The following is a 22892-nucleotide window of genomic DNA, read 5'->3' as shown; positions in this document are numbered from 1 at the left end:
AAATAGATCGTGCAAAGATGTAAAGACACAATATGTGGTTTCAGACAATGATACTTATATATGCAAGGTACAGATGGAATCAAAATTCACAAGTCGTTACATAACTCAGAATCAAAGGTTCGTTTCGGAGAGTCCTTCCCCTCTTTTCCATCCATCCCAATGACACACAGACAGAGAGTAACGATGCACCTATTTGTAAAAGGTTGAAAAAAGAAAATAATGAAATAACAGGAGTTCAACATCCGCTAACTTAGATTATAAGACAATCTCTGCATCTAAAATTACGGCTTTCACTTACAGCCGGGGAAAACAAAAAAATCTCAGGGCTTTCCCGAGTCCAGAGAAAGAATGCATCCCTGTCCTCAAACCCCGTGATTTCAGTCTGTAGTGGTTACTGGATCCCCATCCCTGACCATGTACCTCAACAACGGCCAATCTACTCAGAGAATCTCCATCAGGTCCATTTCCTCGCGGAGATGCTCTAGTCGCACTTGATATTTCTGTAGATCCTCCTTACAAACAAATTAGAACCCAGATATCCAACAGCTCCTGCACATTCGAAAAAGGAAACAAATGAAACACAGATTAAAGCATTTTTCTGGCACTTTTTACTTTTCTAGCGTTTATAAACAAGAGGCGTGGGAGAATATGGCACTCAGGAAGAAACATTTCTTCTTAGTAACTGGGAAACTAATGCTCAGGTCAAGCATATAGTTCAACAAATTAATGACAGCACCGTAAAAACACCTTTAAATATATAGGTCAACAATATGATCGCCTTCTTTCCAGCTGCCATGCTGGTTGGGTGGGAGCAAGAGTTGAGCAGAGAAAAAAAAAATTGACATCTACGAATCCTTTAAGTGGAAATAAAAGTCAAGTTAGTGTATAAGAGAAAACTCACCGCAAAGGATTCCTAAGCCAAGGCAAAACATCAAAGTGTATCCAAAATAGAAGCTGGTCTGGAAGAAACCCGACATCTTAGTCTTTGCATAGTAGTAATATATAGAATACAAGTACACGTAGACAGCTGTTGATGCAGCAGAAAAGAAAGAAGTCCATTGCCAGTGGTAGTTCTCAGCATTAAGCAAGAAGTATGTCCCCACAATTGTCACGCACACGGTAACAATGATGAGAATCAGAAAAACAAGCAGCATAAATCCATAGACATAATACACCTGTTAAGACACAAAGATGAAGAAATACGTTAGCATTCATGTTAATCACTGTCATCACTCAACAACAATCATGCACTTTTGCCCCAATAGACTAACAACTTTCTAAACAATATAGAATCTTCTCATATGTGCTGTAACAGAACTTCAATGCGTCTTTCACGAACAAATGATTCCCATCATTGCTTTCAAGACATAAAATTCAGCTAATGAAACTCGTGACTTCTACAATTTTCACAAGCTTGGTGTCATAAGGACCAACTATTGTAAGTTGTAACTTTGTCTAAGGAATGGCATGCACTGCCAATGTTTGTAATGTTATTTGGTACTCAGATCTATTAATCAGCAAGTCTATACTATAAACAGCACATAGTTATCGCAATTTCACCTTGTAATTCCAGAAGGATGTGAAGACAAAATACATTTCGATAAATATGCTTCCAAAGGGCAGAAGTCCTCCCATCAATGAGACTACAGATGGGGTTAAATACCATTTCTTCTCAGGAATAGGACGAGGAATGGTTTTCACACGACAAGGATTGTTAGGAGCACCACTCCAGTTTCTTCCAACAACTGTACCAAGAAGTGCTAGAGGAAACGAGATGAAAGCCCAAATGACAAAAACAACCACCATTGTACCAAAAGGAATAGCAGCCAGTGACCCATAAAATATAGCAATTGTGTTCAAGATGAACCCAATCCCAAAGCACATAAATGGAAATAGAGATGCTGTGAGTATCATTGACTTTATCCAGTTTTTACCTGATAAAACGAGGTGTAATATTTCAGAAATAACACAAGCTCAGAAATATCCAAACAAAGGTTGTAGTGATTTGTTAGAAGACTTAAAGAGAATGAATACCATATCTATCATATGAATTAAATTAAATACTTACCGCCATGTCTTGAATACATCCCACCACTTACATAACCAGAAATGAAAGATGTAAGGGCGTAACACACTATGAAAGTTGTAACAATTGCACCTCTCCTGAGACACCAAATAAAAAATGATCTAAGACATAATACACTATTAAAGTTATAGCAATTCTTCCCAGGTACACAAATAGTAATTAACTATTTAGCATGCAATATCAGATAACAAGCTAAGAGCTAAGACAGGGAAAGATTAATGTGTGGCGACGCATAGCTGGCCTAATATTAATTACATCAACATATAAGTATGCAAGACTTATGTATTTATGATTCAAACATAAACATTTCGAAAATCATAAAAAAATATTTAAATTAAAAAAATAGGAAAGTGGAAAACCCAAAATAGCATCCCAAGTACTTTGAGCAAGTAGTCAACATACCCAACATACAACATCCCAACAATTGCCAGTAAGATGACGAGAAGAACAAGCAACGCTAGCTGAGCGCCCGTGCCAACAACAGCAGAAAGAATAACCAAATTACGAGAAGGCCGAAAAACATCCCCATGCACAAGTTTCCACCCAGACTCTTCACTGACATCTCTTTCCTACAATAGGCACATTTTCAAAAAGGGTTACCAGTCACCACACAAGGACGGTATCTATTGTATCTCTATCTACGTAGAAAAATAACAAAACATCTAAAAGAAGGATATGATATGATTAAAATCATCAGATCATACCAGAGTCTCCAGATCGTCGTCTTCCCGAGCATACTTCGCATAGTCATTCCTAAGAGTCCGCATCAATATCATTGACACCAAACCAGTAAGGAAAATAACCATCATGAATGAATTGAAAATTGAGAACCAATGTATCTGCAAATTGCAAAACGGTCATACAGCTCATTAAAAAACCAAAAAGAAAAAAGCATTATTAAGCAGCCAATGTTAAAATCCCTTGCAGACTTATTCTCCCGAATTTAGAATAATATGCTGTCAGCGTCAGAAATAAAAATAAGTTAACAAATAAACACATAATCAGTTGTTACTTGGTGCTCAAAAAAAGGGTAGTCCAAATAGACATCAAATCGACGTGCAAATGTGATAGTCGTTGCAATCCATTTGACAGAGTAAGTTAGGTCCAATTTCTTCCCTGCTTCCAACGGCTTTGGACTATCTTGAGTGAGATTCACATGAATTATCTACAAAAATATAAACTATAATGAATATCATAGATCCTCAAGCGCACTATTAAAGCCACATCTGATATGGAGAATCACAAACCTGATCTTTATTGTATTTAACAATAATATTTTTATGCGTGTAAAGGACATGCTTGCCATTTTCACTGTTCTTGTCCTGGTGCAGCTCACCAACAAAGCCTAGAACGTCATGAGAAGATGAAGATCAATCTAATAGGATGATAACATAAACGTGAGCTCAAAATTTGAAGGAATGAGTATAATGCATACCCCATAAAGGCAGATCATCTGAACATGCATCCAGCACAGCAACGTCCAGGTAAGATAATATGTTAAAGATACAAAATATAGGATTAGTGAATGCCCCAAACGAATTGACCACAAAACATAGAGAAAATAAACCCTTGCAGTAGATCCCCACAAAGATCTAGATTCCCAAACACATAATAAAGCTACTTTTCAGATAATTGTGAGCATTTCCTAAGTGTATAGACTCTATAATACTGTCCATGAAAATGTAATTAACACAAATTTCCTGTAGTTAAACATCAAGTTTTCTCAAGTTCCGTGTGTTGTAAGGTTATATTGAACTTGGCAACAATTAGACTGTAGGTCATGAGGCATAGACTTGTCAGTCACAACACACGTTTGCTTAACTATCTTATATGACTAAGGAAACATCTAAGTACATATTTTTATTACATCAGCAATATTATCGTCCAAACATAAGCACGAGAAATGTTCTTAATATTGATTTAAAGATAACTCTGCCATACTCTTTTGATTCCTAAATCACTCTCTCCCATGCACTAGATATGTATGATTCATCTTTCACACTTGCCATAACATTGTATATCCAGGAATGCAATGATGTCATATCAATGGAACCAATGCACCACCGACTCCCCCAGAAAAAAAAAATGCATACTAAATACCAATAAGAGTACCAATTTTGTAAATCAACAGTCCATAAGTATGTTGGATTTTTTTTTTTTTTTTTTTAACAAAAAGTATATTGGAATGTTAACTCAGGACATCCAACAAAAACTTTTTATGCATCTAGAAACACCATACATCGATTTAATCTAAACCAATATTCATACTGTCTATATATATTGTATTAAATAATTTTATGTAAAACATACCCATGAAAAATTCAAACCAGTAGTTATTCTCGATTGCATCCTTGAAGTGTTTAACCTTTTGATCGTCAAGTTCAAGTTGGCAAATGGTAGCCCTGTCCACATTTTCTGAACAGAGAAATGAAACAAATCAAGTTGCAATTAAATACCACAATCCATCAACAAAAATTATAGCAGAGCATGGAAGTCCACATACTTTGAAACTTTATCTCAATCTGGCTATCAATCAGCTCATTTCCACCCAGGACTTCACCAAGGCCACCCCATTTGTGAGCAGCATTTTCAGATTGATGACAGAAAGGAAGACTGTAGTAATTGTATGTTTCTTGTGGATTATTGTAGGGCCCAACTTTATTCACCCAAAGGGTAACTGATTCTTCTGCTTTATACTGCAAAAGAAAGCAAGGGAGCATTGGAACATTTAGACAGAATTTATAATTACATCAAGCATGGATCAATCCAAGATCAATTATCACAGCAGCACAGGAAAGTGTGAAATTAGAACTAGTCAACAAATGGTTTGAAGTTAGATTAATAATACAGATGACAGAATGACAGTGCATGTGAAAGTCTAGTTAACACGTGATGATTACAGAAAAAGGCTTCATCCTAACGTCTTTTACATCTACAAGTCAACACAATCAGCCATCTGTGATGCTTCATTAGAGCATCAGGATGCCTCCACCTTAGTGTGTTTTCAAAGTAACCTAGGTCAGGGATAAAAGGGTTCATTGAACGAATACAGGTACCTGACTTATGGATAGATGTACGGTACATTATCACTCATAATATTTATTTATTTTTTGTTATGGTAAGGCAAACTTCTTGTGTTACAATGGCAGATTGACTTGCAACCTGTTTTTGGTGGAGCTGGATCGCATTCACATGTAATTTTCAGTGTTATGGATGCGTAGCGATATTAGCTATCTATACAAAGTAGTTTTCAAGTTCCAAGATCTGCACTTTCGACAAGCTTGATGTCTTTCACTATGCTAAAGGCATCCAATCGCAAATCTACTCAAATGCAAGCATAAACCCCAACGTACACAAATTTCATCACCGATTTCCTTGAGGCCCCTGGAACCCATTATCATAATACCAAAACCCTATATTAAAATCACCATTGCAAGTCCCAATTCGCCACTATAAGCGCTATCGTAGGTACCCATAAGATAAAAACAGAAACAATACGACCAATAAGCAAAACCCAGTTAAGATCTTACCCTAACAAACACATACACAAACAAACCGTACAAATTACAGATCTGAATCGAAATTCAGAGATTAAAAGGACAAACATAGAGATCTACCAGGATTTAGTGAGAGAGCCAATGCTAGGGTTTGAGCAACGCAAAATGGAAGAGATAGAGAGAGAGGGGGAGAGAGAGAGAGAGCGTGAAATAATTTACCTTGTGATCTGACTCGGAGGCGAAGGCGGGAGCGAGGAGGAAGAAGACGAAGAGGAGGAGGGGGGAGAGAGATCGGACGGAGGAGAACATGGCGATCGCCGGCGAGGGTGGGATCTGGACGGTGAGCGAGAGGAGGTGGAGTAATGTTTTGTGTTGTGATCTCTCCCAGAGGCAGAGGAGGCAAAGGCTGAGGCTGATGCCACTCGGACTCGACTCAATTACTCTCCAAAGTCTTCGCAAAAGAAAGACTTCGGAAGGCATCTTTCTTTCTTTTTTTTTTCCCTTTAATTTAATTTGGGCCTCTTGGGCCTTTTGGGCTTTTCGGTTGGGCTTTTTGTTTCTTTCTTTTGTCCTTTGGAGACTGAGTTTATTGGGCTGTTATGGATCATGTTGTTTCACAGCACCCAAATATCACATTGATATCCTCGTAATGTGTCTTCTTCCACAAAAACCCGAATATATATCATAGAGCTCTACCTTGGAAGTATCCTACTGATGGTCAGAGGGATACTGAAATGGTTCTGTGAGTCTTCCCAGCTTCCAAAAAGGTAGACTGTTGTGAGGAAACTACCAATTAGTCCCTTTTTTGGAAGGGAAACAAATCTTAGAGGCCTCTACCTTGAAACTTGGGACGAGCACTGTTGCCAAATTGAGAGCATGTGCCTCATTTGGATGTATCTTCTTATTCCAATGGAGAGCTTGATTTGGAAAGTCTTCTTATACCCTGTGGCTGGGGGTTTGCACAGCTCAAAGCCATTTTGAATTGGAAAGCGGCAAAATTAAGGCTCATAATTATACAACACCGTAATTTTGAGACATATTTGGTTTGCATTAAGGATTTGACTGACAAACTCAACAGAGTTTGAACTTTCATATCATCTGTTAACTTATTCATCGACATTGGCATTATTTTATTACGTTTTTTGGGCTGGAACCATACTGGTCTTGAAGAGTCGTATTAGATGTTGAGAAAATCTAGGGTTTCACATGGAGCTATTTCAGAGGCAAACTTATGGATTCACGTAAATTGTCATTCACTCTTGGTCTCGTGAGAAAATCTACGGGCGAAATTTTATTTTTCATAATTATTTACTTTCAAGATGAAATTTGAATTATAGAAGCTTTAGGCAAGGGAGGGTGATGCATGTTGGGGGGGTGATGCTAGATGTTTGGGAATGAAAGAAGACAAGAACATGAACAAAACAAAAGTGCTCGACAACGCAGAGTCTCTCTTCGTATCCTTGGTCTTGTTTTTCTTCGTGTCTGTGTTTCTTTCTATTGGCAAGATCTTTTCAAATCATTACGGTCCTTGTTTTTATCTTCAAGTTGTAACATCGACATTAGAAGATGACAATATTAGTGGACATCCATGGAGAGTGATTGAGCTCCCACTAGTCAACCATGGAGAGGTCGATGATGACACCACGCCCTTCAACTCGACACCACATACTCCAATTGGTGCTATCTACACGGCGGAGGCGTCCCTTGGCATATGTGAGATCCGTGAGAGCGAGGCCATTCATTTTAGGAGTGCAACGGCAAGGGCAAGGGAAATTAAATTGTCTTTATCATTAACTCTGAAGAGCAATTACCTTTGTGCAAGTTCCAGGGACGAAGCTAGAAATCTGCACGGATGAGAGCACCCTCAAACAATAAAGTCACAAATTAAAAAGTTCAAGAATGTACTTAACAAAACACTTGTATATTAATCCGTAAGTTTTTTTTTTATATACAACTTATTACAATATCCCTCGACGTGTTTTATGTTTTGAAACGTTGCATGACAACTTCATTACTAATACAATAAAATATCTCTATCAAAAAATAATCATGTTATCATTCATCCATTGATCTCCCATCCAAATTCTCAATCGATCTTTAGAAATTTTATGGCTGAATATGTTATTTCAACGATGACAATTGTGCATAAAATAGTTCATACTAACATCACAAGCAACTAAAAGAGTATATTTTTTCAACAAAAAAAATAATTAAGGGGGGCATGCGCCCCTACTGGGCCTAAGCCAGCTCCATCCATGGCAAGTTCACCTGTTTGTAAAGGGTAAGGATACTATTGATAAATATGTATATTATTATTATTATTTTTTTATACTTTGTAAGTATGTTCTATGAAAATAAAATGATTGTATAATTTCAATAATATATTTCAAATACAAGTAATGAAGAGGATGGTTGGGTATTTAGAGAAAGAAATAAACGATTTTTTTTTTTGTAATTTTTTTATTTCTTAAATAATTTGGATATATTTTTGGTAATTTTTTTTATTTCTTACTCTTACAATAATCCTTGCCGTTGAATGTCAAAATTATTTATGTTGGATGCCCCAAATTGCGGCACGTCGCAATTGCAAAAAAATTTGCAATTTTGTTTACCGTGGGTAATCTAACGGTCTAATCGATTGACCATTGGAAATTCAATAGCTCAACTTGGAGGCAAAAGGAGCAATTTGGCTATGGGTTGTGCACGTGGGTGCACACAACTCAGTCAACTCATGTAGTTGGCGAGCCCAAGCCCAAGCAGAAGTTGGAAGGGCCGCTGAAAGGGCACAAGCTCTTAATCTAATTGTCATCTATTTCTTGCACAGGTGGACCAACTTGTTTTTATTTAACCCAATTGCCTTATCAATTAGACTATACTAATTATACATATAGCAATTTAGTTTAGTTTAATTTAGCCTCGAAAAAAAAAGAAACGTACGTATAGAAGAAGATAATTAATATATTGTATTACAAAACAACAAACCCTAGACCTAACCTCAAGACCTTATACCAAACCAAAATAAATGTTAGATTCTCTTCAACAATTTAATAAACGATTTTCACCATATTTCGTAATAACAACCTTTCCTTTTCTTTTTCTTTTTTTTTTTTTTTTTGGAGAAAACAACCTTTTCTTTTTGTCAAAGTAATGACAACCTCTTTTGATGTAATGCCTTAAAAAGCAATCAGATTGTGATTAGGGGCAAAGACCACCAATTGGAGATTAAGAATTTAATATGAAGCAGTGGGCCCATTGATAACAACACACATATGTTAATCTAAACTGTTTTTAATTGGAGAATTATCTAAGTGGATGTCCTTTAATACGCTGGATCGTGCATGGTATATATTTTTTGCTGAAGGTATATGTGTTTTTTTAAACAAACGATATTATTTATATTAAAAGAGAGGATGTGCCCAGTCTCATAAATGGACTAACAATAATATGGTTCAGATATATTTTTTACGAGCATCGAACTTAAGACTTACAAGTGAAGGAGAAATATCACTAAACCGTAATACTAAGTAGTAATGTACCAAAGTTAATTACATATATTTATTTTATACCAATAGCGATTCTTTTTAAATATTAATAATTGCTGGTACATTCAACTTAGAGAGGAGTATTACTCTAGTGTTCATTTTTAAAGTGATTATTATATTTAAAAAAATATTATTTACTCTCATTGAATTCATTTATCATATTTTGTGAAAATATTAAATTCATAAATGAAGGAGTTACAATAATACTAATGACTTTGATCAAAATATTTAATTAAACATGGTTGCAGTGTAATAATTTGGTTGATGGAGGACCAAGGGCAGATCCACTCATGGATTTGGGTGTCCCGGGACCACCCAACAGTCTAGGCATATGGTGGAAGGGAGAAGACCATCCAACGATTTAGGCAAGTGTCGTGCACCAGAAGCTAAGAACAAAGAAGAAAGATCTAATTTATGACAAAGATGAACGTATAAGCTTAGATCTTATTCATATGATATATAATAACTTTACTTATATCAGCCTAGTCTACCTAAACTCCTACTTAGGCCCCAGCTCACCACCCGACTAGCATCTAGTGTACCTTGATTAGAACCACCTAAGGTTAGAATTATGAATCCGCCACTACCAAGAGCCGGAACCAAAATAATAACAATACAAATGAAAGTTTTAACGAAACACTCATAGTAATGTTCACTTTAACAAAAAACCACATTTTTACTGTAAAAAGTCACTCATTATACTATTCACTTACAACACATTTTTTGTCATTTTGATTAAAACTCAAAGTTTTCAAACACTTTTCATTAATTTTTTCTTAAAAAAAAGAAAAGAAAAGAAAAGCATTTTCTATACTAGCATCTACAAGTATAATGGGAGGTTTGATGTATAATTGGAGAAATTTTTAGTATAACTGAAACACAAGTGGTACACCACATGCTTTAATAGAAATGGTGGAAATTTTTATTTTTTAAGTAATTAACTTTTTAGCATATATATCTCACTATTTATTTAATGAAATTTTGATATACTACTCCGTGTACCGATCATACTGAAAAATCTCTCCTATAATTGATCCCAAATTTTTGGTCCCGACCACCTTTTTGGAGCGAAGAAAGGTCCCTCTCAATCTATATCCTTTGTTCTCTGGTACATGCATTCATAGTCAAAGTCATGCATAATACGAACAAAATGGAAAAAAAATAGAGAAATTTAAATAATTGAAAATAAATAAATAAGAAAGCTCAGAACCAGTGTTTGGGATTCTTTAAAAAAGCGTTTTCTGATTCCTTGCTTACTACCCTTCTAAGAAATTTCTCTGCATCTTGGATCCCTCAGTTTGCTCATCAACCCTCAAACCTCTCTTTCTCTCTCTCTCTCTCTCTCTCTCTCTCTCTCTCTCTCTCTCTCTCTCTCCACATATAGAATAATCTTTCTTTCAATCTTCACCACATGCAACCCCAACCCTAAATAATTCCCCAAATCAAATCCAGCAAGTGATCCAATTCAATAACCCCCTTCCTTCCCAATCCCCCCACCCTCTCCATCTCTCTAGAACGCTGATCTCGGTTCCAGGATTTGTGTTTTTTCCAATTCGATCCAATTGCTCCGTTTGGGTGTTGTGTGAGCTTGGAGATCATCCATGAATTGAAAGCTAAATCGATTCTTTCAAGATTCCGAGGTGTGTAGCTCAATTGGAGTTTCTATACGGAGCCTGAAACAGCAAAATTTGAAGAAATAAATCGTAGAAAATGGAAAAGTACGAGCTTGTTAAGGATATTGGATCTGGGAATTTTGGGGTGGCCAGGCTTATGAGGAACAAAGAGACCAAAGAGCTCGTCGCCATGAAATACATCGAACGCGGCCTCAAGGTCCTTACTTTCCCCCTCTTTTTTATTTCACTGTAATTTCATACCACCTTTTACTTATTTTCTTTTTGCATTGAAGTTTATTTCTTTTAGAATTATAAACCTCATATAGGACCCACTTGTTTGATTTCGGAGTTGGTACTCAGAAAAAGCTAGAATCTTTCCATTTCGTTCAATGAATCCATAAGAAACAGATTATTTTGTTATTTTCATATGATTATATGTATGTGTACATGTGTATGTGATCAACTGTATATTCCATTGTTTGGTTGCAGATTGATGAGAATGTGGCAAGGGAAATCATAAACCATAGATCACTTCGCCACCCAAACATCATTCGGTTCAAGGAGGTGTGTGTTTATTGATATGGTCTCCGTCATTCTGAAACTCTGAAGGATCCAAATCAAATCTTATCAGTTTCAGTGTGCTAATACGAGGTTCTGGAATTTCAGGTAGTTTTGACTCCTACACATCTTGCTATTGTTATGGAGTATGCGGCTGGTGGAGAGCTCTTTGAGAGGATTTGCAATGCAGGAAGGTTCAGTGAAGATGAGGTTTGATCACTGATCTTGATTAATGAGAAGCTCCAATTTTTTAAAAACTTTTGTACTCGTGTCCTAATAAAATCCTGGAAATGATGAAGAAATTGATAGCTATACTTATAGCATGCCAATACTTATGATTGGATAACCCTCCAATGTGTTTTGTCCGATGTGGCTAATTTGTTAAGTTGCTAAGTGACAACTTCATCTTAAATAGTTAAATTTTGTTGGTTTTGCAGGCTAGGTATTTTTTTCAGCAGCTTATCTCGGGAGTTAGCTACTGTCATTCTCTGGTAAAGATAATATGAATTGTTAGAGTTCGTGATCTCCAATGGATTTTTCCCTTAACCTGTGATTCTCATTTTTCTCTTGTCTTTCTGTGCAGCAAATATGCCACCGAGATTTGAAGCTGGAAAATACCTTGCTGGATGGCAGCCCAGCTCCACGCCTGAAAATTTGCGATTTTGGTTATTCTAAGGTTTAATTCTATAATGAACATACTGTCAGAGGCTTTTGATATTTCAAGGTAAATGTAAAAGTTCTATATTCTGATGAACTTTATTTGTGTAGTCATCCTTGCTGCATTCAAGGCCTAAATCAACTGTGGGAACTCCTGCATATATTGCTCCTGAAGTTCTTTCTCGAAGAGAGTATGATGGCAAGGTAGCTTTAATTTTTTTCATTGTTGTCATTTTCATTATTCTCTGTAATTGATGCACTACAATTTTAAAGATGCTTGTATATTGTTCTAAGGATTAGTTGATAGCCAATCATTACAACAAATGGTATTTCCGGATTGCGTCATAAGATTTCTTTATGTGATTTCTTGTTGTGCCAAGTAGGTGGTTGAAGGTGCAGGTATATCATTCAATGATGATGAAAATGAGTTGAAACTTGGAGTAGTAGATTAGACGTCATGATGTATTTGACTTTATAGTTTATAGAGCACAGATCATTTTTTCTTTTGCTCAATAATTTGCTTCTGTAATAGCAATGTTCATTTACATGACAACTAGGAATTAGGGAGTTCAACCGTTCTCCTACCTGGGGAGAGCAGGAAGTTAAATGATGTTATACACGTGTTCATTGAATCTTTTGTGCTTAGAATTTAAATAGAAATTTTCAACAAAAAATATATATTATACAGCTTTTACTTCAGTTCAATCATCTGATTTTCGTTTCTGTTCATCCAGTTGGCAGATGTGTGGTCATGTGGAGTAACCCTGTATGTTATGCTGGTGGGAGCTTATCCATTTGAAGACCAAGAAGATCCAAAGAATTTCAGGAAAACCATTAATGTAATTTTACTATTTATTCAGCCCTGAAAGTTAATCATTAACCTTTTTCCGCTTTAACTGTGTAGTTTCCTTTTCATTCTTTTGATGCAGAAAATAATGTCTGTTCAGTACAAGATCCCAGACTATGTTCACATATCTCAAGATTGTAGGCATCTCCTCTCTCGCATCTTTGTTGCAAATCCAGGAAGGGTATGTATTATAATATGTTGCCTGGCAAGTTTCAATAATATTTACTTAAAAAAGAAGCATTAGGTTTCTGAACTTTGTAGGTTAATGGCAATTGGCTCATTGTCTTGTTATGACAACATCAAATTAATTTGTGTATATAGGCTGTTGACACAGAATAGGCTACTAGACTAGGCGTATAATAAAGTGTCCCTTGCAATCTTTACCTTGATAGTCTTTGGAAGAATAAAAAATCCATGATGGTACCTCAAACGTAATAGTTGTCTTAACAACCAATTAATGTTTTAACCTTCAGAATGAGAAGATGGAGGTATGCATCTCAGTCCTCATATATTTTGTTTACAATCAGTCTCATCCGATTTGCTCCTGCCGAGGTTTTAGTGGCCCCTAAAACGAAAAGAAATGAATTATAAAAGTTTGAATCATTGTGCTAGTGTTGAACATTAGATGCTTAAGTGAATTTGATATTGGTTCTTATCATACTTTTCCATGATGTGCTCAACTGGCTTCAATTCTTGTTTCAGAGGATCACCATTAAAGAAATCAAGAACCACCCGTGGTTTTTAAAGAACTTGCCGAGAGAGCTTACAGAAGCAGCTCAAACCGTTTACTACAGAAAAGAAAACCCAACCTTTTCTCTCCAAAGTATTGAAGACATCATGAAGATAGTGGAGGAAGCCAAAAATCCTCCTCCAGTTTCCCGATCAATTGGAGGCTTTGGCTGGGGAGAAGAAGATGGTGATACAAAGGAAGATGTAGAAGGCGAGGGAGAAGAAGAAGACGAGTATGACAAGACAGTCAAAGAAGTACATGCAAGTGGAGAAGTGCGCGTCAGCTGAGAAGTAGTTTCTTCCTCAATATCAAAAAATCCCAAAAGTTCGGGTTCTCAATATCTCCGTAGTCAAGAACGTAATGTTTGTATGAAGAGTCAGTTTTTTTTTGTTTTGCGTAGGCGATGGTGTTTCAATAAACAAACTTCTGTAAATTATAGTGTGGTGCTGAGACTGACTGGATGTATCACTAGTAGAATTTATAGTCAAAGATCGTGGGTTTGAGATGTTTTGGGTCGTTGTTTTCGAATTTAAGGGAGGTGGGAGGCTCGGAGGGGGAAGTGTTAAAGCCTAAACGGGTTGTGTTTTGTCGTTTCATCTTTTGAACAAGAGATTGTCAAAAAGGAAACTTTGCCCCCTAATGGGGTGTGGTATGTAAGCAAGTTTATTCAGTTGGAACATATTACTTTTGTTATATATTTTGGTGTCACCCTGACTTGTGATTGCATGTCCAGTTGTCAGTTGTCAGTTGTCAGTTGTCTGGTAGGTAGTACTCTCAAAAGTGGAACTCGCAATGGACTCTATGACACCTCATGTTTTTTGCACAATGTTGGTACAAAAATTGACGTTAAACCATGAGGTGGTAAAGTCCATGGAGAGTTTCACTTTGAAAGTCTCCATAGCATTTCTTGGTAGGAAAATGCTTTTTTACTTGATTTCATAATTTTTTCACTTACCATGTTTTGATAATAATCAACACAAACTTTATCTTTGGACATCCCCATTTTAACCTCAAGAATCAACCAATCTCACATTCCAGGTTTCCAAACTTCCAAGTTAACGTTCTTGGTTGAACTTGTTTTGAAGATATGGTGTTCTCTTCTTCAAAGGGTCTCCGTTGGTGGGGGTAGGCAGAGCGATAGGTAGGATTAGGCTATAGATAGGGATGCAACTCAAGCGGGTTGGGTGGGTTGACATCAACCTTCACAATTTTGGTTTGGGTTAGCTCGGGTTCGTACGAGTTCATTTAGGCTCGGATTCCAATTGAGTGCAAGTTTACTCAGATTGGGTTCTAGTTTGATAAATTTATCGAGTTCAATCTTGTAACACCTTGTTTTGCAAGATTTTTCAAATTTTTAAATCCAATTTCTGCACATCACCCACACAAATGATAAACCAAATAGCTTGAAAAGCACTTCTAATGTTTTAAAGTTGGAATTAAATTAAATGGAAAACTTCCCTTTTAATGAAAAACCATTTTTAAAGGTATAGTGAATAATACCAGGGAAATGTATAAATGTGGTTTTTCGTTAAAAGTGAACAGTACCGGAAGTGTTTTGTTAAACCTCCCTAAATTAAAAGCAACGTCAAAGCTTAAATTAAAAGAAAGACGTCAAAGCAAACTATTTGTTTATCCAAATGAAAATGAACAACAAATTTCAAGTACAATAATCCAAAAACATATTTCTAGCTATAATAATATGAACTGGGATTACTAAAATGCGTATGAGGTGAATCCAAGCTAGATATCAGTTCAGGTTAGGGTTCACATGGGCAAGAAAAACAGAACCCACCACATCCCAATAAATGATCGGGTTGAGACCGGATTGAATTTGGGTGAGTTTTTCCTTCATTCTAACCCACCCAATCAAATTTAAAATTAAGTTAAAATGAACGAACTCGAATTGACCCAACCTATATTACACTCGCCCACCATCAATAGATCCAGGGTTCAAAGCCCATCAGTGAGGATAGGGTTGACTTTCGGGGTACAAACAAACATCAAATTGTGGGGGACAGATCTTGAGTTCGAATACAGCAAAGGGGATTTTTATATTCTTCATATCTACTCAAGAAAAAGATAAATATACAATAATGTCTTCAATAATTCAAGTTTTCGATCGATCAATCCACTCAAGTGAGCAGCCAAGCACATGGAAACATATCACGAATTAATTTAGAGCAGTATATCGCACTTCTGCTGCATTACATTATGCAGAACCCGAACCCCTTTACGCAAAATACTAGAAAAAACAAACGTCCATACCGAGCAACAAAACGTCCCATGCTAAGAAAACAACCGTCCATACTCCGCCGCTGAGCAGGATCAACTTTTTCCGGTGCGTTGAACCCAAAAGAACCGAGTACATTTGACTTCTCTAACCACTAACAAGAAAAATGAAAATTTGCATCGAGGCCGGCCTTATCCCCGTATGTTTCAATTTGCTGCTGCTGCTGCTGCTGCTGTTGCCTCCATTAGCACTGCATGCAACTTCCTTGTCTCTGTCAAAACACATTCCCTATCAAATAGAGCAGACACAACTGCAATGCCTTTCAGGTTTGGTACGCCAATTTCCATCACCGCACGCGCATTTGAAATATTGATCCCACCAATTGCAACCACGGGTAATTTGGACGCCAAACAAACAGTTTTCAGCCCGTCCAAGCCTATAGTGCGATTGTTTTCCTTTGTATTAGTTGGATATACACCACCACAACCAATGTAATCAGCACCACCTAGCCATGCTTGCTCTGCTTGCTCTGGTGTCTTGCATGACACACCAATTATCTTTTCAGGGCCAAGGAGAGAACGTGCAACATGGGCAGGCATGTCAGACTGGCCAATATGCACACCATCAGCATCGGAAGCAAGCGCAACATCAATACGATCATTTATTAGTAATGGAACTCCATGGGAACGGCAAATTTGGAGACATGACTTGGCTGCTTCCAGAAAATCCCCTGTTTCAATATCCTTTTCCCTGCAAAGCAAAGTTAAACCATGTCAAGATCAACAAACAGAAAACTAAAAGCAGAAATTTATTAGGTCTCATAAGAATATTTATGGGAACGAATCCAAACAAATGCCCATCAAGAAGGAAAATTTCAATTCAGTCCAAGAAACTTGTAGAGTGGATGGCTTGCTTGAGGCGAAAAGAATACATGAAAACAATATACTTGAGAAGAGTGGGTAACAGTTGATCGCAGTTCCAAGTAGGCAATCTCAAAGTGAAACTAAAAGCAAATGCAAACTCCTTAAAGAGTGGGTGCGTAAAACTTTTTATTAAACATTAATTTCATAAAGTTTCGCATATTTGTAAACTGAAATCAGAAATATAGGAGGCCTTGGGGATTGAACTCATTTTCATTAATCCCAGAGAAAACTGAAGAAAAAGCACACATAGCACTCCACAAGAGAAAAGAAATGATCATCTAAAACACATGAAGAATGAACATCAACCTTAAAGGCATCTCTAGGATTAGTTATTGATGCACAAATGAAAAAACCAAATTACTAGTACGTAAGTTATCTGAGAGACATTAAGCCTAAGTTTTATAAAGAGTTATGATGAGCATTAAATAAGTAACAAACCTCAATTGGACAATTGTAGCACCTCCTTGTACGGCATCTTTAACAGCATCTGAGATAGAATGGCCCCACTTTCGGTTCATACGTGAATCTGTAACAGCATACAAGAATAAATCACTTGGATTGAATCTGACTTGTCGACCAGAGTTGTGCTTGAGGTTCATTAGGTGATCGAAAGGGCCTTGGGGACCTTTTCCAATGGAAATATCTTTGCTATAATCCAAGGCAGTCTCGACAAAGAACTTAGATGCCTGCCAAAATTAAGATAAAAAAGATAATATTTCCGGGTCTTCAATTGCATTTGTGAATGTAAGTGCTTTTCTGTTTTGCTTGTTCGTGTAGGTGTGAGTGAGCAGCAGCAGCAAAAGAACAAAGTATGAGATAATAGGAAACATAAAATGTAACTCAACTAGCATCAAAACTCCAAGGAATATCACAAAGGCCAAAATGCTGTAAATTAATCAAAAATAGGGGGAGGAGGGGGGGGGGGGGGGGGAGGGAAGGCCTTGTAGAACAAGAGGAGGAAGGGAAGAGAGATGGGACTGATAATTTGTTAGTTGAGTAATTAATTGACTAGCATCCCAAAAATTCCTCAAGGCTGCAGAATAAAAGCAAACACTGACAAGGTTATAAAATTGTCCAGTGAGTTTATGGTATTGGAGTAGACATTATGCTATATTAGTTGTTACCCCACTCTGTACAGCCCGAACACAGTGAAAGTGGAATTTCACATATGTGACACTAAGTTATCCCCGCTATTTGGAATCAAACAAACCATGACTATCTTCTGTTGTTCTTGAGTGTGACTACTTCAGAATACGAGCTCAACAAAGAAAGCCAGGTTTTTTTTTTTTCATCTACTCTCCCTGCAGCATGTGATTTATTAAGAAGTGTAAATGTTATTACCTTAACAGCCTTGAGCATTGAAGAACCTTTTGCCAGCTCAGCTGCAATACATGATGCCAAAGTGCAACCAGTTCCATGAGTATTACGAGTTTTTATGCGTGACGAATGCAGCTCATATAAGTTCTTGCCTGCAATATCAATTCTAAACATTAAATTTTCCAGAACACTCATGCATTAAGTAGATGAAAGAACAGTATCACCATCAGTGAAGGTTCCAGAAGACTAAAGCTTACCATCAAAGAAGATATCAACAGCGTCCAATGAATCAGGGAGGTCTCCGCCTTTGACAAGAACATTTCTGAAAGCAAAGATGCACTTTGTTTTAACAAACTACAGTTTCAACACAAAGAAACTTAGTTTTTACTTCAAATTTTCCAACTACCACACTGCATTAATTCTGTGAAAAATATTGCCGAATGAAGCGAAACCAAGAGATATTTGCTTGATATAATATGTCAATGTTATCTAACTTCAACTGTTCCTAAACCTAAATGACAGACCATGAGATATTTGGCTACACACCCCTTGAACAGTCATTGTCTCCTCATTTTTGTTGTATATAGGTGACAACATACTGAGGATGGCACAGAGCCATAGACCTTGCCAAATATGTCAAAGGTCCCTGCTGTCATAAGTTAAGAGCTTGAGAGACAGTTCTTTGGAAACCAAAACAATATTTACAGAGTACTAATACCCATCAAATTAGTCTATCATAGTCCGTGATCACGCAATCTTGTTTCCAAGAAACTGGCCAAAAACAAAGCAAGCCATCTACTGAGAAAATAGATGAATTTGTTGATTCCCCAAAAGTCCAGAAAAGCTTTTCCTGTACGCTCATCATATAATATTAGGCGCCCAACTGCCCCATCAATCAGACAAGTTTAAACATGATAACAGTTTTACATTTATCCCCTCCACTGATTCAAGAGTAAGGTCAAAAGGATCAAAGATGGATATGTAGTACAGCCATTGAACCAACGCAACCAAGAAGCAAACCTATATGTACGTAATATGAACAAAAAGAAATGACTATGACCATTTAGTACAAATTCCTTAATACAATTTCAAGGGCACTCTGTTTTAAAAATGTGTGACATACTGGAAGTAGTTAACAACTACAAAAGTGAACCTTCGCATTTTAGTTGATTATCCAGGTGAAATGATTAACTATTCCTAGTAAAGTCTTACGTAATGGAAGAATTTTTTCTGTGAGAACAAACAAAAGCCAGTAACATTTGTGAATACATATTATACACCTTAAAAGTTCAACTATGCAACAGCGAGTTAATGGGAAGTGCTTGCCTTCTCTTGTGATTTCAACAGTACTCACAATGCAATGCATTCAAATTTAGTACTAATGCAACATTTCTGCTTTATTAAAAACATGTCCAACAGTTGAGTGACATTGGAAGGACTATAATAAACTGCAACAATGCAAAAAACAAGAGTTTTGTAAATCGTCCGATTAAGAGAGAACTGAGATCTCAAGCATGTTCCATTCACTAACCGTGGACCCATATCATGTAACAATTTTGCAGCAGAACGCATGTCAGAAACTGTGTTTATTTTCACTCCATCCAGTAAAGCTGATGCCTCTTTCAAATTTGGGGTTACTATGTCAGCCATAGGAAGAAGCTCCTCTCTGCAGGCAAAAACCACAAAATTACAATTATTGACAAGTATCTGCTGTTACACAGGGAGACCTTTTCTCTAACTTAAGAAGAAAAATATCCAATGACGGAAAATTGGCCAAGAAATAACACAAGGAAAAATGGCGAAGGAGAAATTCAAGAACATAGAAGTGAATATCCATGTTTATTCAAAGAGCACAGCCTGCCAATACAATTCTCTGTTTCTGCCAAGCAGATCTGAATGCACATTTTGCATTCAATAGATGGTTTCAACATCCTAATCACACTACCACATGGCCCACAAGAGATTTTTACAAAGCAAAAAAAAGAAAGAAAAAAAAAAGAAGGCATTACTATGAATTTACTCAATCTTATGTACAAAGGATTGGCATACCTAAACACAGCAAGTATTGAAGGACCAGCCAATACATCTCCACTTGTAGACACCATAACAGGGTCAACCACTAAAGCTGCCTTCAATGACATTACCAATTCATTAAAAATGCTCATTTAGTAACATTAGAAAATAAATGTTCAATTTTTAATAGGACTGCATACCTCGAACAGGATACACCTGAAGTTGTTGATGAAGAATCTTAACGATGCCAATAGAAGGTAACATCCCAGTTTTCACCTAGTAATGACATATCATGAGCAGATCAAAACCAATTTAGTATCAATACCGCTTCTTGATAAAAGCAAGTTTGCAAAAGAGGCATGCCTCAAGTACAGAGGAAGTGAAAGCTGACATTTTTATAACAGCATTTTAAATAACATTTTATGACACTACGATTAAACTTTTAGCCAAATACAGACAAAGTGAAGTAGATTGCAACTTAATTCACAAAAAGTTCTTGGTCTGAAAATGCTTAAGTTATTAGTTTACAGAGAATATTAACACTACGAATATGATCAAAACTTCAAATTTGTGATTCTGCAAAAGAATATTATAATCAACAATTCAACATCTGGTGAAATTCATTGCACTCAATATGCAGAATCCAGAATTATGCAAAAATCCAAAGATAAAATATATAAGCTTCTCTGCATCAAACATGCGCTTATTTGCATCCATTCAAATTAAGTTATGCTTTTCCTCAGTGGAACCAACATGCTTTTTAATGCAATTTCATATTTGTTGGTGTCTCGATTTACTACATAGACATGACCAGACACATACACACATGTCAACAAGCCGGCCAGTCATAGAATTGAATGGTCATTGGGTCTAATTTCCAGCTCAAGTTTACCATACTATTTGAGACTTGTTTCATTGGCAGTTCTCTGTTATCAGGCCAGTTCTATTTGATAACCAAATAAGATGAATAGAGAAAGATGACATGGAATCTGAAACCCCTATGCTTGAAGTGAATATTTTCTCAAGAGCACATGCATTGAGCTATCTAGTCTGCTTTGAAGAACAAAGAAAAATAGGCTCCAGTTACAATAATCCATTAGCTACTTCTGACATATAGATTAACTTTTATCTATATAACTAATCTAACATCTATACTAATCAATTAATGAAAACTAATCAATTCTATAAGCTCGTGATGATGGTCAGTGAAACACATGTCATTGTATCAGAATGGTTGATTTCACAGATGACCTGGTAGACCTGTGACCTAGGTTTTTTACAAGCTACAACGGCTCGTGTTTTATTGCTTAAACACCATGTTTAAACAATACGACACGAGACTTTGACTTATAATGGCTCATGTTTTTTTACAAACTTTTACTTACCACATCGACATCCATATCAGATAGCACAGACTTCATCTGCTCTGCAACAAAATCCTCGGGCACAATGTTTACACCCTAGCAATCAAATAAAAAGAACGATAACAATCACCACTAGAAACATTTTTCTTTTCTATTTTTTATGTTATGCTTTCTCAGCAACCAAACAGAACACAGCCCATGAAAATTGGAAAACAACATCAAATAACAACCTGAACGCCAACAGTGTTCTGTGCAGTAACAGCGGTTATGACAGTAGAGCAGTACACTCCGCGAGCAGCACAAGCCTTAAGATCAGCTTGGATTCCAGCACCGGCACCGGAATCGGAGCCAGCAACAGTCAGTACATGTGGAATCTTAACTGCAGAGTGGTCACTTGTCATTGGACCTCCACTTCCCCGCATCTCCATTGAAACTCTCGTTTGCTTGCTTCGGCTGATTCTCGAATTCACCAAAAAGCTCAAACCTTTTGATTGCCTGAACTCTGGGAGCACAGCCTGGTCATGATATAACGCCAAACAATTGAAATTATGAGTGCAACCCAGAAATGCAACAGCCATGGCAACACAGCAGCAGTGATAGAAAATGCAACAGATTTTGAAACCTAATTGGATATGCAATTATTCGAACAAATAAATAAATTGACAGTAAATTGGAAAAGCAGAAGAGTAAAGAATTTTGACGTTGATTGATTGATATCTTGGTCTTCCATTTTGATAAACTCTTATTTTTCCCGGCAACCAAACAGTAAATTGGAAAAGGGGGGAAGTGGGAAGAGGTTACCTTGTTGAAGGAGAGGAAGGAGAGAGAGGTGGAGAGAAAGTGAGCCTCGTTTGCCATGAAATTTGGCGATGATGATTCCTTCTTTGACACGGGCACATGTTGGTAGCCTTAAACCCAGTTTTATCATGCGGTTGTTAATGGTTGCATTATTTTATTTACCATTACCATTAAAAAATAGAGAGGCTTAATGAACAGTTGATATTACTGTTTATTTTAACGAAAAATCATATTTTTACACTAAAAAGTCAATCTATGTACTATCCACTTTATCCTTTATTTTGTCTTTATCATTAAAACTCAAAGTTTTCAAGCTTTTTTCATTAGTTTTCCTTAAAAAATAAGAGGCTTATAACTTAGGAGTTTTAACGAAAAGCGCGCGGTACTGTTCATTTTAACGAAAAATCACATTTTTACACTAAAAAGTCAATCCTGATACTATTCATTTTACCCTTTATTTTGTCCTTATCATTAAAACTCAAAGTTTTCAAGCTTTTTTCATTAGTTTTCCTTATAACTTAATTAGTTAATAGACTTCGTTCATGCATTTAAGGTCGGATGTTAAATTCATCTTATAATTTAAGTTTTTTTTTCTTCTAAACAAATGATATTATCTACGTTAAATAGCGTAGATAAGAGAGTAGGTTAAAACTCTTAGAACTAATAATAATGTTGTTTGAATTAATTTTTGGTAAAAATCAAGGACTTCCCATAATT

The 22892-nt window shown here is 36.5% G+C and overlaps 3 protein-coding genes across 4 annotated transcripts; 1 reads left to right on the top strand and 2 right to left on the bottom strand.

The window, feature by feature from the left end:
- Positions 1 to 35: 35 nt before the first annotated feature.
- LOC137712436 (transmembrane 9 superfamily member 1) lies at positions 36 to 6040 on the bottom strand. The gene is made up of 12 exons (XM_068451510.1): positions 5803 to 6040; positions 4590 to 4782; positions 4397 to 4501; positions 3522 to 3539; positions 3334 to 3431; positions 3099 to 3251; positions 2791 to 2925; positions 2489 to 2655; positions 2069 to 2163; positions 1561 to 1934; positions 902 to 1175; positions 36 to 549 (listed from the first exon to the last, which is right to left on the bottom strand). Exons 1-12 carry the CDS (start codon positions 5890 to 5892, stop codon positions 482 to 484), a joined length of 1770 nt encoding a protein of 589 aa, XP_068307611.1. The 5' UTR covers positions 5893 to 6040; the 3' UTR covers positions 36 to 481.
- Positions 6041 to 10322: 4282 nt separating this feature from the next.
- On the top strand, positions 10323 to 14035 carry LOC137735289 (serine/threonine-protein kinase SRK2A). The gene is made up of 9 exons (XM_068474706.1): positions 10323 to 10955; positions 11228 to 11302; positions 11405 to 11506; positions 11734 to 11787; positions 11880 to 11972; positions 12065 to 12157; positions 12688 to 12792; positions 12883 to 12981; positions 13503 to 14035. The coding sequence occupies exons 1-9, from the start codon at positions 10836 to 10838 to the stop codon at positions 13815 to 13817; spliced, it is 1056 nt and encodes a 351-aa protein (XP_068330807.1). The 5' UTR covers positions 10323 to 10835; the 3' UTR covers positions 13818 to 14035.
- A 1527-nt stretch (positions 14036 to 15562) lies between these two features.
- On the bottom strand, positions 15563 to 22302 carry LOC137740266 (thiamine biosynthetic bifunctional enzyme TH1, chloroplastic). 2 transcript variants are annotated; one of them, XM_068480125.1, is made up of 10 exons: positions 22179 to 22302; positions 21608 to 21892; positions 21399 to 21473; positions 20214 to 20289; positions 20050 to 20125; positions 19532 to 19666; positions 18258 to 18322; positions 18025 to 18152; positions 17122 to 17369; positions 15563 to 16510 (listed from the first exon to the last, which is right to left on the bottom strand). In XM_068480125.1, the coding sequence occupies exons 1-10, from the start codon at positions 22233 to 22235 to the stop codon at positions 15967 to 15969; spliced, it is 1689 nt and encodes a 562-aa protein (XP_068336226.1). In that variant the 5' UTR covers positions 22236 to 22302; the 3' UTR covers positions 15563 to 15966. The 2 variants fall into 2 exon arrangements, with proteins under 2 accessions (XP_068336226.1, XP_068336219.1); XM_068480118.1 differs by lacking the exon at positions 22179 to 22302 and having other exon boundaries at positions 21608 to 21970.
- Between the last annotated feature and the right edge of the window lie 590 nt (positions 22303 to 22892).

This window comes from Pyrus communis, chromosome 1, assembly GCF_963583255.1.
Source record: "Pyrus communis chromosome 1, drPyrComm1.1, whole genome shotgun sequence".
Classification (NCBI taxonomy): Eukaryota; Viridiplantae; Streptophyta; class Magnoliopsida; order Rosales; family Rosaceae; genus Pyrus; species Pyrus communis.
Note: the sequence above shows the minus strand (reverse complement) of the source record. Positions and strands in the feature narration are given on the sequence as shown.

Coding starts and splice junctions, on each gene's coding strand:
- LOC137712436 (XM_068451510.1), bottom strand. CDS start 5,892: ATGTTCTCCTCCGTCCGATCTCTCTCCCCCCTCCTCCTCTTCGTCTTC. Junction 4,783..5,802: donor CCTCCGAGTCAGATCACAAG/GTAAATTATTTC, acceptor TTTCTTTTGCAG/TATAAAGCAGAAGAATCAGT. Junction 4,502..4,589: donor GATTGAGATAAAGTTTCAAA/GTATGTGGACTT, acceptor TTCTCTGTTCAG/AAAATGTGGACAGGGCTACC.
- LOC137740266 (XM_068480118.1), bottom strand. CDS start 21,955: ATGGCTGTTGCATTTCTGGGTTGCACTCATAATTTCAATTGTTTGGCG. Junction 19,667..20,049: donor TCAATACTTGCTGTGTTTAG/GTATGCCAATCC, acceptor TTTTGCCTGCAG/AGAGGAGCTTCTTCCTATGG. Junction 17,370..18,024: donor CAATGCTCAAGGCTGTTAAG/GTAATAACATTT, acceptor TAATTTTGGCAG/GCATCTAAGTTCTTTGTCGA.
- LOC137735289 (XM_068474706.1), top strand. CDS start 10,836: ATGGAAAAGTACGAGCTTGTTAAGGATATTGGATCTGGGAATTTTGGG. Junction 11,507..11,733: donor GAAGGTTCAGTGAAGATGAG/GTTTGATCACTG, acceptor TTGGTTTTGCAG/GCTAGGTATTTTTTTCAGCA. Junction 12,982..13,502: donor TTGTTGCAAATCCAGGAAGG/GTATGTATTATA, acceptor TTCTTGTTTCAG/AGGATCACCATTAAAGAAAT.